This window comes from Ictalurus furcatus, chromosome 8 (assembly GCF_023375685.1).
Source record: "Ictalurus furcatus strain D&B chromosome 8, Billie_1.0, whole genome shotgun sequence".
NCBI lineage: Eukaryota > Metazoa > Chordata > Actinopteri > Siluriformes > Ictaluridae > Ictalurus > Ictalurus furcatus.
The window spans coordinates 14627003-14640901 of NC_071262.1; the positions used below are offsets into that span (position 1 = coordinate 14627003).

Here is a 13899-nt window from a genome sequence, read left to right on the forward strand (position 1 = left end):
TTGGCTGCGCTCGGATCGATAAGTAAAAAGCACTTGTTTCTTGTCGGAAACCGGAAGTTGAGGTTTCAAGGAAGAGACTAGCTCGCGAAAATGGCTACAGTTAGGCAACCGTCATCTTTTTTCAGCTACCCCCGCAAAGGCGTTTGCAAAATAGTCCTACCTTTGTGGTTGTTGCATTTTTCTTCTGTGTGCTCCGATATAACAGACGGCAACGCTGAACACTTAAAGCGGGAGCATTCACTCGTAAAGCCGTACCAAGGTGAGTTAGCAGGCTAGTCCAGAAACTTCTTCAGGCGCTAACATTATCGGAGTTAACCCAATGCATGCTACTTTGGAAAGCTGGTGGATAATTACAGCATGGTTTGAGGATAGTTGATATCAAAAACAACCAACGTTATAAACGGGGCTGATGAAGCTAAGGAGAGAGAAGTAATGATAGCTAATATTTCAGCGGTTTAATTTGCGTCCAAAAACTCGTAGTGTGTTCTGTAGATCTATACGGTGCTATATATCTTCAACCTGCGCTAGATAATTTCTTTATAAAACGTGTTCTTCAGGCTCAGACTATAAGGTCTATGTTATAATTGTTTTTGTTTTTTATAACTGATGACTCATTTGTATTATTGTAATATATGTTTATTTAGACTGCCGTTAACCTGACACTTCATCCTGCAAAGTATTTCAGAGGATATAACATGGATAATGGAGCATTCGAGCACAAATATTTTAGAAGTTATAAAAGCGTTAAAAAAAAAAGGTAGTTCAGCACAATACTAACTCTTTTCAGGGGAAAGTAGCTAGTGCATCCTCAAGTAGTCGTTAGAACTCACCAGATAAGGTCATTGACTAATTTGCATAGTCATTGAATCGTCATTGGCTAATTTACATAGGATTGGAAACGTCATGATTTGCACATCAATCCTTTTTACATGAAGATTGTCTGAAGAGATTTAGGTTATGTCCACGTTAATCCGGATAGATCTGGAAACTGCATTTCCGTTTTAAAATGCTTTTCATCTACGCTGGCGTTTTCAAACGGTTTCCATAAAATTACTCGTATGCACCGGGAAAGTCTGAAAACGCTTATGACCCTATAGTGTGCGTGCATAAAAACAAAACAAAATGTAAATGTTTGGGCTGTGGCGTTTCCGGTTTAAAAATGCAATCTGATGGTTGTACAAAGTGACATTAATCTAGTGATGTGTCGTTCATGACCAATTCGTCCATTTTGAACGAATCTTTAATATGAGTCTGGAACAACGAGTTGTCTCAGAGAGTGATTCGTTCACTTTGTGTTGACCATGCATGTGCTGCTATGTCCCCGTAAGTTCTGTACAGGAAACAGAAATTATTAGTTCACCTCTCGAGTCTTCGGGTTCGAGTCGTTCGTTCATCATGTCACAGCCCCACTGCATTCATACTATGGGGCGGTCACGGCGTGAATGAACGAACGACTCAGACCCGACAAATGTGACAACTCGGATTGGGAGGTGAGGTGAACTAATGGACTACATAGCCTGAAGACCCAGCTATTAATTAATTAGTTAATTAATATGCTATTAATTGATTTTGCTGAACGAGATTCAAAGATCCGAGTCAGTAAAATGATCCGAACTTCCCATCGCTACATTAATCTTTAACAACGCTATCAATCTGGATAGCAAGCACAACAACCACACGGTACATCATCCACCATCTTGTTTGTTTTGAGTTGAATGGGTCACATGACTGTGTCACATAACTACAAATATGTCATTCCCTGCTTCCCACTTGGCATACTTATACTACGTACTAAAAGTATGCATGCTTTGTGAAGGAAAAATGCATACTTGTGAGTGTATAGCAAAAGAGGATGAAAGTACTGGGACATACAAACATGTTGTTGGGTAATGGAAGAGACCGCTGTCACCGTAAACACCTCGTTGCATTTCAGCTTTTCTTCATTCCTTGTTCCTTATATAATTTATACTATTATAATTTAATTGATCATTCCCTTGATTTATTTCCCCACATTTCATTTACACCTCTCTAAAATGCATCCTCAATTTCGGCGAAGCAGAACGTGACTCCGCGTCCCTCGGGCAATGAGTTGTGGGCAGTTTTAGCTGAAAAAGTGTCCGTGGATCCACACTTGGAAAATCTGCTGGGACTAGTCGACCATCCGGATACCTTTTGGGATACTCATTTCAACATACTACGATTTGGGACACGCTAATTCTTATCTCGGATACTGTTTAGTGTGCGGATAGTACACCAACTGGGATGCACGGATTGTTTTCGTATATATCTCCGTTTTCTCAGTCCACACTACAATGTGAAAATGGCGCTTTCAAATTATCCACTTGGGAGAGTGTTTTTCGAAACGCCCCATTTTCACTGGAGAAAAACGTCATCTCAGTGTGGACAGGAGGTTGAAACATAGAGGAAAAAGATGTTTTCAAATTGGTCAGGGTTAATGTGGACGTAGCCTTAGAAGTGGATAAAATAACTAAGGAATAAAACACGTCAGGCGTGGTGTGTAATGTGGCCCAACGCGAAGCAGAGGATTATTTTCTAAACATCCTAAAATGTTTTATTCCTTTATTTCAACTGCAGCTCAGGCAGGCTTTATTTCAAGTGCATTTATTTCAGGCTGGTGAGTCGACCGAAGATGCCCTCTCAGCTCGTATATCCAGCAGCTGTGATGTGAGCTGGAGAGCCGTATCGAGTACAGGATAGTCACGTCTGCTTAGAAAGTCAAGATATTTGTCATTGGGTTCTTTTTATTTACATAAAGAGGTCTAAAAAGTCCCAAAATTGACAACACTTAGCAGATCCTCTGTTGTGGCTTATCCAGTTGCATGTGTTTATGTAAATTATTTACCTGAAGGCATGTCCTAAAAAAAAGGAAAGTATTTTCACAGACTTTCATAGAATTTGACATGCCTTACTAGAAAAAACAAACAACTACTGCAGCCGTTGTGGTTACGTGGTGCGTTGTATTTGAATGCTTTTTTTGCATACCGCTTTAAAGTCAACTAAAAAAAAAATCGCTTTGTGATCACAATGTAAATAAAGTGAGACTTTTTGAGATTATGTGCTTTTTTTCTGATTTAGGTGTTGGAACAAGTGCTTCGAGTCAATGGGATTTTTGGGGGAGTACATTAGTTACAAGCCAGTATGTACGCCTGACACCTGATGAACGTAGCAAGCAAGGATCCATCTGGAACACAGTGGTGAGTGCCGTCACTGTCCATTTTGTTTTTGGACTTGGGTTTAGACTTTGCTCTTTTTTTTTTGTCAATAAGAAAGTGTTTGTTGCTAGTAAATGTGATTATGATCATGTAAGTTTTTGGGAAATTATTCCTATTATAATGTGTTCTGTTTTTGTGACATTTTATATGTCAAGAGCTTAAAATAAAAATTTACGCTGAACGACTTCACGTATTAATCTTTACAACTCACGTTAAATTGGAAATTCAATTTATATTTATATAGCACTTTTAAGTATGAAGAATGCCACAAAGCAGCTTTACAGAAATCCACATATAGATTTGGATGTCTGATGCGCAAGCCAGAGGGCTGAGTGTCAAGAAAAAACAGTCCCCTGATATGACATGAGGAAGAAACCTTGAGAGGAACTAGACAAAAAAAGGGATCCCACCCTCTTCTGGGTGACGCCTGATAGTGAGAATGAGTCATTACTCTCAACTCTGTACACTACAAACTCGTACTGTGCTGAGTATGTTGAAAGGATCTTCAGTACGTGTTTTAAACTTTAAAGCTATCTTTAGGGTATCTGTGTCGTACCATCCACAGCAATCTCATGGCAATCCTCAACAGCAGCAAGTGATTATCAGCTGAAGGCAACTCCAAGCAGAAGTAGACCATTAAGGAGACCATCAACTTTTTTTTTTAACACCTACGCTAGCATATGCGCTCAGTCGTACGCGTAGACTTTCAAAGTATACTCCATTTGACATGTACGCGTACACAGGCGGTCGATGCATGCACAGTATTACAACTTGCATTACCCCTCCTGGCCTACAAGAGTCTGTACAGAGCAGTAAAGCAGGTCTTCTGGTGTGAAGGATGACAACGAAGAAGAATCACAACACAAAGAACAATGCTCGGGCAATCTCTCGCCACGATTAGCACCCATATACAAATCCTTATATTAGTAAGGCTTTTGTTAAGGCTAGCCTTAACGATATTTCAAATATAAATCCTTATATTTGTAATATCGTTAAGGCCAGAATTATACAAATGCGAGTACTTTCTAACCTGCACTCAAAAGTGAAGCATACTTTCTAGTTTAGGGTGGGCCTGGCAGGTCTGGATAGCAGAAACAGTCAAGGTCATCAGCTTCAGAAGCATGTGATCTTCAATAGTGTCCAAGGTTTTGTGTCATCTTCCCTTTTGATAGTGGTGCCAAAAGAGAGTGGTACAGCAGTGCTTTAGACCTTTTTTAGTCCCGCTGTCACACCTCCTTACCTCAGACAGCTCAGGTTTCAAAGCTGTAAATTTCATGCTAACACCGATGTCGGAGCGATCACGATCGCTATCATGTAGATCACTAACTAGCTTAGTTGAGTCTTTGCTGTAACTCGGCATGGTAAATGGTCTGCACTTATATAGCGCTTTTTTAACCTTAGCGGTTCCAAAGCGCTTTAGAGCTGCCATTCAAGGTGCTAACTTGCCGTCGGGAGCAACTTGGGTTTCAGTGTCCAAGGACACTTCGGTATATGGAGTCATGTGGGCTGGGAATCCTACGATTAGTGGACAACCCGCTCAACCACCTGAGCCATAGCCGCCTCTAGCCCTTTAGCTTGCCTCACAGCCCTGGTCAACCTGTTCTGGACAGTTAGTACCATGGATTTTTATAATGTTTGGGGCGGGACATGTCATATTCTAGAGAACATTCAATTGGACAGAAAATCTGATGAGAAGCTGAAGTGCAGAATGATGTCATCAAAACTGTTGTTCTGTATTGGTGGTAGAGTTAGACTGTCAATTGAATGTGTATATCTTCTAAATGCGAATTTTGTCATTGTTTTGGAGCACACTAACTTATAGATAACCTTAAGGCTCAATTTTGATTTCATGGGGACTTTAAATGTGTACTATTCCATACACTAAAGCGAACTGTCAAATGTAATGAAAGTCACAGAGACAGACTACAGCAAAAGAAAAAATGCAGAAAATGTCCCAATAACAAGAAAAGTAAATATCCTTAATTTTTATTGATGCTGCATGAATATATTATGTCTCTTACCATCTTATGCCTTAAATCTATTGGCTATTCTTTTCTTTGCAGCCCTGTTACTTGAAAGACTGGGAGATGCATGTGCAGTTTAAAGTTCATGGATCAGGGAAGAAGAATCTGCATGGGGATGGCATTGCCATTTGGTACACAAAAGAGCGATTACATCCTGGTGGGTGTGTAAACAACTTGGCCGCGAGGTTGCCTTAAAGCATTCGACCAGTATTGAGTGGTGTAGGGGTAGTTTTTTCTTTTCTTTTCTTTTTTTTTGCTTGTCTAACTAATGGATAATGTATGTATTATATGTATTTATATGTATTAATTTTGGTTTAGTGTATGAAATATTATAATATTCTTTAGCTAATGCAGTGAGATGAGCATGAGCCGTTTATAGACCCGTATATTCACCTTCACATCTTTTTTTTGTGTGAATTTTTGCTCCAGTTGATTGAGTTTTTGTCATATTTTCACCTTTTATTTAGGACCAGTCTTTGGAAACCAGGACCATTTTGTAGGCCTGGCTGTTTTTATGGATACTTTCCGCAATGACCTCCACGGCATGGATGTAAGTGTGCTTTACTCACAGGTGATTTTTTCCCAGCAGGCCCTGGCAGCAATGACAACTTCCATGGCTTGGCCGTATTTATAGACACATACCCAAACGATGAGGCTTCCTATGTGAGTTAAAAACAAAACAAATCAATGGTATATATGTGTATATCGCTTCTATTTATTTTATAGCTTTTTTTGTGCTTGGTCATTGTTGGTGAAACAATATCCATTTGTGAAAATGTTTAACCGATCATGAAATTCCATCTCTTGGTTTTGTTCTTTTCCACAACTTGAGTGGCGATTAAATGGATAGTTTGGGACAATAGCCTTAACTTTCTGCTCAGTCCATGTAACTTTGGCTATTTTTAATATGTTCTTAAATTCAGAAAAAAACCTTTATTGATTATTGAAATTCATTAGCCTGAATATTTACAGCTTGGAGATGTGCACATTGCGTACATTGCTAATAATGACGCAAGTGTGAGTGCAAAAATGGAATTGTTAGGTTTTAAAATATAGGTTGTAAAACACAGCTGATGAAAATAAAATTTTAGTGGACAAAGCTGGCATCCGCGCCACTACACTTAGGACTGGCCGATGTATGGAGTTTTGGAGATATATTGATGTATTTTCAAAAGCGATAGAGGACGAGAAAATATCGTTAACACAATTATATGGATGTCGCATTAAAACTTATTCAACTTTTTCATCTCTCTGCTCTCACACGCCACATGTAACCCCGCCCCCACTCACTCGCTCCCGTTTTCTGGCGCAACACGGAGGATGACACAGCCACAAGGCAAGATAGCAACAATGAACTGATATGTAAGAAGAAAATCAATGGCTCAGTCATTTGGAGATGGTTCGGGTTTAAAAGGTCAGATGAGCATCAGAGCAAGGTAATGCGTAGCGAGTGCAATAAACGTCACAATATGTGCTGGAAGCACTACAAACCTCTTTCGCCATTTACAACAGCGACATAAACTACAGTACGAAGAATGTATTCAACTTCGTGGAGGTTGTGCTGTTGCAAGCCAGACTGGAAAGCCTTCTGCCCCAAAACAAACCTCTTTACAAGCTTCATTTACTCAGGGTGTGCCCTATGAAAAGAAAAGTGCCAAGTGGCGAGATATAATGGAGGCAGTAGCCTACCACATTGCTAAATATTAGGTTAAATAACATAAGAGGTGTTCTCAGAGATGTGCATATTTTTTATTTAATATATTTTATAAAGATTTTTTTTTTTATTTACATTTGGTATTTGCAAAGCTGTGTATCTTGTTCAGCAGGAAAGGATAACCTGCATGTTTCTTTTTCAATCAGTCTGTTATTTTTGTTTTATATATTTATATTTTAAAAAATTATTTCCGTTTTGATATTTACACCGTTGTGTGTTTTCTCAAACAGGAAGAGGAACCCTGTATTTGAACTTTTTGATTGATGTCTTATAAATAAAGGTGTTTGTGACACCTCACATGTAGTTGGCTTACAACTGAGCATTTAATCCACATAATCTATATATAAACATTATCTCACAAAAGTGAGTACACTCCTCACATTTTTGTAAATATTTGATTATATCTTTTCATATGACACTTTGCTACAATCTAAAGTAGTGAGTGTACAGCTTGTGTAACAGTGTAAATTTTCTGTCCCCTCAAAATAACACAACACACAGCCATTAAGGTCTAAACTGCTGGCAACAAAAGTGAGTACACCCCTAAGTGAAAATGTCCAAATTGGGCCCAAAGTGTCAATATTTTGTGTGGCCACCATTATTTTCCAGCACTGCCTTAACCCTCTTGGGCATGGAGTTCACCAGAGCTTCACAGATTGCCACTGGAGTCCTCTTCCACTCCTCCATGACGACATCACGGAGCTGGTGGATGTTAGAGACCTTGTGCTCCTCCACCTTCCGTTTGAGGATGCCCCACAGATGCTCAATAGGGTTTAGGTCTGGAGAGATGCTTGGCCAGTCCATCACCTTCACCCTCAGCTTCTTTAGCAAGGCAGTGGTCATCTTGGAGGTGTGTTTGGGGTCGTTATCATGCTGGAATACTGCATACGGATCATGCTCTGCTTCAGTATGTCACAGTACATGTTGGCATTCAAGGTTCCCACAATGAACTGTAGCTCCCCAGTGCCGGCAGCACTCATGCAGCCCCAGACCATGACACTCCCACCACCCTGCTTGACTGTAGGCAAGACACACTTGTCTTTGTACTCCTCAAATGGTTGCCACGACACACGCTTGACACCATCTGAACCAAATAAGTCTATCTTGGTCTCATCAGACCACAGGATATGGTTCCAGTAATCCATGTCCTTAGTCTGCTTGTCTTCAGCAAACTGTTTGCAGGCTTTCTTGTGCATCATCTTTAGAAGAGGCTTCCTACTTTACATTGTAGCAAAGTGTCATTTCTTCAGTGTTGTCACACGAAAAGATATAATCAAATATTTACAAAAATGTGAGGGGTGTACTCACTTTTGTGAGATACTGTGTAATATCTTGTATATCACCATTCAGCACAAAAATATTGAGATAGGACTTTTGGTCCATACTGTCCAGCCCTAACTACACTATTAGAAAACAATGTGCAAATCGGCTTGAGTTGAAACATCAGATTAAGCTGTACAGTTGAAACACACAAAAAAACCCACCACAGTGTCTTAAATCCTGAACTGTCCCTTTAATATGGCTTTTGTTCAGATTCATGTGCTTTTGGAAATGTTAAGTATTTCACGTATAAAGAATTGTAATTCCACAAGTGGTCATTTTTTTTTGTTTGTTTTTGCTAGCCTCATAGCTTGATTTCATTCTTTTGTGTATATATCAAGGATACAACCAAACAAGTTTGTACAAATGATATGAATGATTTAGTCGACGAGTTGAATTGTTTAAGATGCGTATCATTTTTACAAATGTTTGCCTCCTGTTCCGTTTCATACTTTGTTCCTTCACTTGTATGCTCACCTTTATTTTGCATCTTTCTCATGAACAATCTCTTAAATGGGAATGATGGTTTGCTTTGAACTGTCTCAGAAACTGTATATGCATGCATTATCTGGTGGTACTGCATTAACAATCTCTGTAAAAGATGTGGATGTGATGACCTCTTGCCCTGTGATTTCCTAGCGGTCCTTTCCCTACATTTCTGCAATGGTAAGTAACGGCTCGCTGTCGTACGATCACGGAAACGATGGCCGCACAACAGAACTGGGGGGCTGCTCGGCTGAAATCAGAAACAAAGACCACGACACGTATCTTGCTATTCGATACTCCAAAGGCAGACTCACAGTAAGAATCCCATTATACACTATTCAGTACTATTGATTATTTATTTATTTTTAAATCCTTGAATTCAAAAAAGCCTCAAATTCAAAACATTCTAGTACAGAGCAAGGCATTACACTCATGTTTTTTGTTGTTGTTTTGTTTTTTATTTTACATTATAAAGAAATTTGCTTTATGAGTCCATGTTATTATGAAGATGTGTGAAGTGATTTGTTTTTGATACAAGAAGTTTAAGTCAAGTGAATTCAATTTGACAGGTGCTTCCATCCAATGCAAATAACCTCATTACTTTGTTAATAAAAAAACTGCTTTTAAAGGTGCAGTAGGCATTAAAAAAAAATTCCTTACTTGTACAATAATCTGGAAGGTATGTAGAACATGATTTAAAAAAACAACAACAATGGATTAAGCTGTGGCCTTAGGACAGGGTTGCTGAGAAAACAGTTTGGAAAACGCACGTCTGGTCCAGAAGCTTATTTGTGTTTGGTTGCACCTCCTGTCAGTCATTTTATAGACACGCTTGGACCATCGTAGGTCCTGTGGGTGCAGCTTCATGAACATGGGCGGAAATCATTCAAATATCGAACCCACTTAACTCTTCGAGGCCTAATCTTAAAAATAAATAAATAAGACTCATTTTATTTAATGCACCTTTTGTTTGATGTCTTTAAAAAAAAAAAAAAAAAAGGATTTAAAAAAAATCTGACTATTACTGTGCATGAGGTGTCTTTTTGAATTGTGGTTAACTCCAGTCTGTTTGCCCTTAATATACACATGTAATTGCATTTGTTTGACTTCAGAGTGTAATTACTGAACACAGGACTTCCTTGATTATGTCCTTGTTTATCTTCCCTTTGCTCTGTAGATTATGGTTGATGTTGATGACAAGAATGAGTGGAAAGAGTGTATTGACATCTCGGGTGTCCGCCTCCCTACTGGCTACTATTTTGGAGCGTCTGCAGCCACAGGCGATCTCTCGGGTAATCCTGGTTCCCATAGAGAGACACTATATTTCCAAGAGTATGTGGACACCTGTCCATCACACCTAAATGTGGTCCTTCCCCAAACTGTTGCCACAAAGTTGGAAGCACATAACTGTATAGAATGTCTTTGTATGCTGTAGCATTACAGTATTTCCCTTCACTGGAGCTAAGAGGCCCAGACATGTTCCAGCACGGCCCAACTTATATTTTGGTTGTGGGTCTTTGTCCCTGTTCAACCACAAGAGCATTAGTGAGGGCAGGCGCTGGTGTTGGACGAGGAGGCCTGGGGCACAGTCAGCACTCCCAAAGGTTCATCCCAAAAGTATTTGGTGGGGTTGAGGTCAGGGGTCTGTGCAGGACACTCGAGTTCATCCACACCAAACTTATCTTCATGGAGCTTGCTTTGTGCACAGGGGCATTGTCATTCTGGAACATGTCTGGGCCTCTTAGTTCCAGTGAAGGGAAATACTGTAATGCTACAGCAGACAAAGACATTCTATACAGTTATGTGCTTCCAACTTTGTGGCAACAGTTTGGGGATGAACCACATTTGGGTGTGATGGACAGGTGTCCACATACTTCATAGTGTATATACAGTATAGTGTACCTTTTTGTTAATTATTCCTAATAATTTGTCTGTTTTTGACTGTACAGACAACCATGATATCATCTCTATGAAAATGTACCAGTTGATGGTAGAACACACTCCTGAGGAGGACAGCCAAGACTGGACTAAGATTGAGCCCAGTGTCAGTCTGCTCAAGTCTCCTAAAGGTACACTAGAAGTGTATGAGTGGAGCTTTCATTGTTGTGATGCTGTGTACTTATGATCATTTTTGTTATTCTGTTTAGTTCTTATTTTTATATATATATATATATATATATATATATATATATATATATATATATATATATATATATATATATATATATATATAATATGAGAGAGAGAGAGATAATCTGAATTGTTCCGTCTCATTTTTCTTTACATGCTATAAAGTGTTTTGTGGTGCAGTTTAATCTTCTGAAAGGTGCTGTATATGTAAGGAATAGAAGAAGACCGTGCACACTGTTTTGATTATTGAAAGTTGATTGTTTTTTTATAACATTATACCTTTAACTGTTTTATTCCTCTCATACTTTAGCAATATATTGTACCAAGGATTTCATTTTTATCAATTAATTAAACATCATACACTTAATATATTTATATAGCAGCTTGTTCCCTCACTTTCTCCTAAGGATAATAAGACATCAAAAAAGCTTGCAGCTTGTTACTGAGAAACTATAAAGTGCGGTCTTTCCATCTGAAGGCTTTCCCATGGCGGAGCAGCTTCAGGTCTGACTGTTAGATAGCACAGACACTGGAGGCGCCTTCCAAGAATATTGGCTGTTTCCACCATATCAGAGATATCTTTTTAGTTGTTGAATAAAAGCACTTTTTTTTTTTTTAAATCTGAGAAATTAATCAGCCCCTTCTAACCATTAATATAGAACATTGATCAACAACGCCTGGCCGGTCAGCGTTGAGAATGCAACAGAATTGTGGAAAAAAAGTTACTATTATTATTATCGATATTACATTTGTATATTATATTTCATTTGTATATTACAAATGAAAACATATCTATGTGGCATGTTTTGTAAACATTTTTGTATTTCATACTGATGCATCCTTCTTGATTTTAAATCTGAGATTTTTTTTTTCTTGTGATGCAGACAACGTTGACGATCCAACTGGTAATTTCCGGAGTACACCTCTTACGGGTTGGAAGGTCTTCCTGCTTCTCCTGTGCGCTCTTCTCGGGATTGTTGTTTGCGCTGTTGTGGGAGCAGTGGTCTTTCAGAAACGACAAGAGAGGAACAGGAGGTTTTACTAGACATGACATCAGTCTAAACTGGACAATTTTTAAAAACTCAAAAGAATGTGGATGGATGGGAAAGGTTAATGTGAATTTTTTTTTTTTTTTTTTTTTTTTTTTAGCAGTTGAAATATTGAAGAGAACAATTAACTAAAAGGGGGGTATTGGGTATCAGCAGTGGTTTTGGTTCATGTAATGTATACCAGATCACATTTGTAAAAAAAAAAAAAAAAAATTTTCAAAAACCAACAAACTGTTTAAATCAGTGTGGAGACCATGCTACGAGACTAAATTTTCATATCTACACTGTTTAATCTACACTTACCACTCTGATCTGTTTACTAGTTTGATTTGTTTTAAATATGTGTAAATCATGTACATGATTGTAGTGCTATTAGTTTCAGTCAGGGTATGTTTTCATGTTTTCAGTTACTTACTATTTGGGATTTAAAGTGGATTATCGTCAATTTTAAGGGTTGAATGGGGTTTGGTGTTAATTCACTGGGTGTAGATTTGAGAAACTATGGATTGTATCCTAGCTCAAAGCTACAGTCGTTTTGTCCTTTAAAAAAACACCACCACAGAACAACGAGGTTCTTGATCATATTTGCTGCATTTTGTTACTGCTTTTTAGGAAGAGCAAAAGAAATGAAAAAGGTTGTTGAAAAAAACAAGTTAAGCTGATTTCTGTCCAGTTTACCAGCCTGCACCATAACTGTTTATGGTGTTTTTTTTTTTTTCTTCAGCTCCAGCAGTATTGTCTCTTTACTGGCGATTGCAAAAGCTAAGCGTTATTGGCTGCATACATCTATGAAATGGCGATCTGCATTTGCTCAAATATAAATGGCTTAATTCAGTACACATGTAAGGACACAGCACAATTTGCAGAATTTAACAGAATGAAACAGTGAGGCTTAATTGTCAACTTGAAATAACAAACCTGTATGATGAGAATCTTGTGAATGTAACACAGAACATGTTGCGGACTGTACCGTACACAAGTAAATTTTCTGTGAACTACAAAGGGCAGGAATTGTACAAGGACTGGATGGTAAATAAAGAAGTTCTTCCAGTAGTGGTTCTAATTTATTGCACTGTATTCACAACTAATATTGATAACATTTTTATTCATTATGTTTCATGAACGCAGCTGTGACTTCTCTCTGAAGTCTGTCTCGGCCGTTTCTGCGCAGTGTTGCCAACTAATTTTCAGGGGAAGTTACTACATGCAGGTCGATTTCGTTGCTAAATGACGCTGATGTCATGACGTCATTACGTACAGTCATGACGTCTTTACGTACAGTAATGACATGTAAGTGCGCCGTTATGTAGAATACTCAAGGACGTTCCACAAACTGGTCGTCTCTGTGAAAAACTATTTGAAATATATTCGTTTTTAATTTTTTGTTTGACATTTTTGTTCAGATATTTTTGTTTTTAAATATTGAATTATTGAACAATTACACAAAAGCTACACGTTCTTAACACTTAGATGCTGTGTCTGAAACCGCTCCTTATCTCTTATATAGTACCCTACTATATAGGGTGTCGGCCATTTTATAATGCTGTCTGAATTCTGAGAGAACAACTTCCTTCCCTACATTCGTTTATACCTACAATGCGCTCTGGTTTCGAGTGTATATGTGATGTACATTCACCAACCCACTATTTCCTAGAATCCAACGCGAGACGGCGATATAACGCAAAAGAAAAAAACATTCGGACAGGAAGATCGGAGGCGGTAACTTGTACAAATGTAAATGTAACTTTTTATTAATTAAAATACATCTGTATCGAAATATTTTGAAGCGAAATGATAGATTATTGATTGATTGGCACAGTATTTATTTTCAGCCACTTAGTTTGTGATTTAACTTTTAAATGACCAACTGTACACATCAAATGATAATTTGTTGGATTGTTTACATTTATGTTAACACATTTACAGTACAGTATTCACATACA

The 13899-nt window shown here is 38.3% G+C and overlaps 1 protein-coding gene across 2 annotated transcripts; it reads left to right on the top strand.

Annotated features, from left to right (window-relative positions):
* Positions 1-76: 76 nt before the first annotated feature.
* lman2 (lectin, mannose-binding 2) lies at positions 77-13009 on the top strand. Of its 2 annotated transcripts, none has more exons than XM_053630976.1 (8): positions 77-259; positions 3097-3215; positions 5297-5414; positions 5725-5807; positions 8931-9092; positions 9955-10069; positions 10727-10846; positions 11792-13009. In XM_053630976.1, exons 1-8 carry the CDS (start codon positions 91-93, stop codon positions 11950-11952), a joined length of 1047 nt encoding a protein of 348 aa, XP_053486951.1. In that variant the 5' UTR covers positions 77-90; the 3' UTR covers positions 11953-13009. The 2 variants fall into 2 exon arrangements, with proteins under 2 accessions (XP_053486951.1, XP_053486952.1); XM_053630977.1 differs by lacking the exon at positions 5725-5807 and adding an exon at positions 5847-5920.
* Positions 13010-13899: the final 890 nt, after the last annotated feature.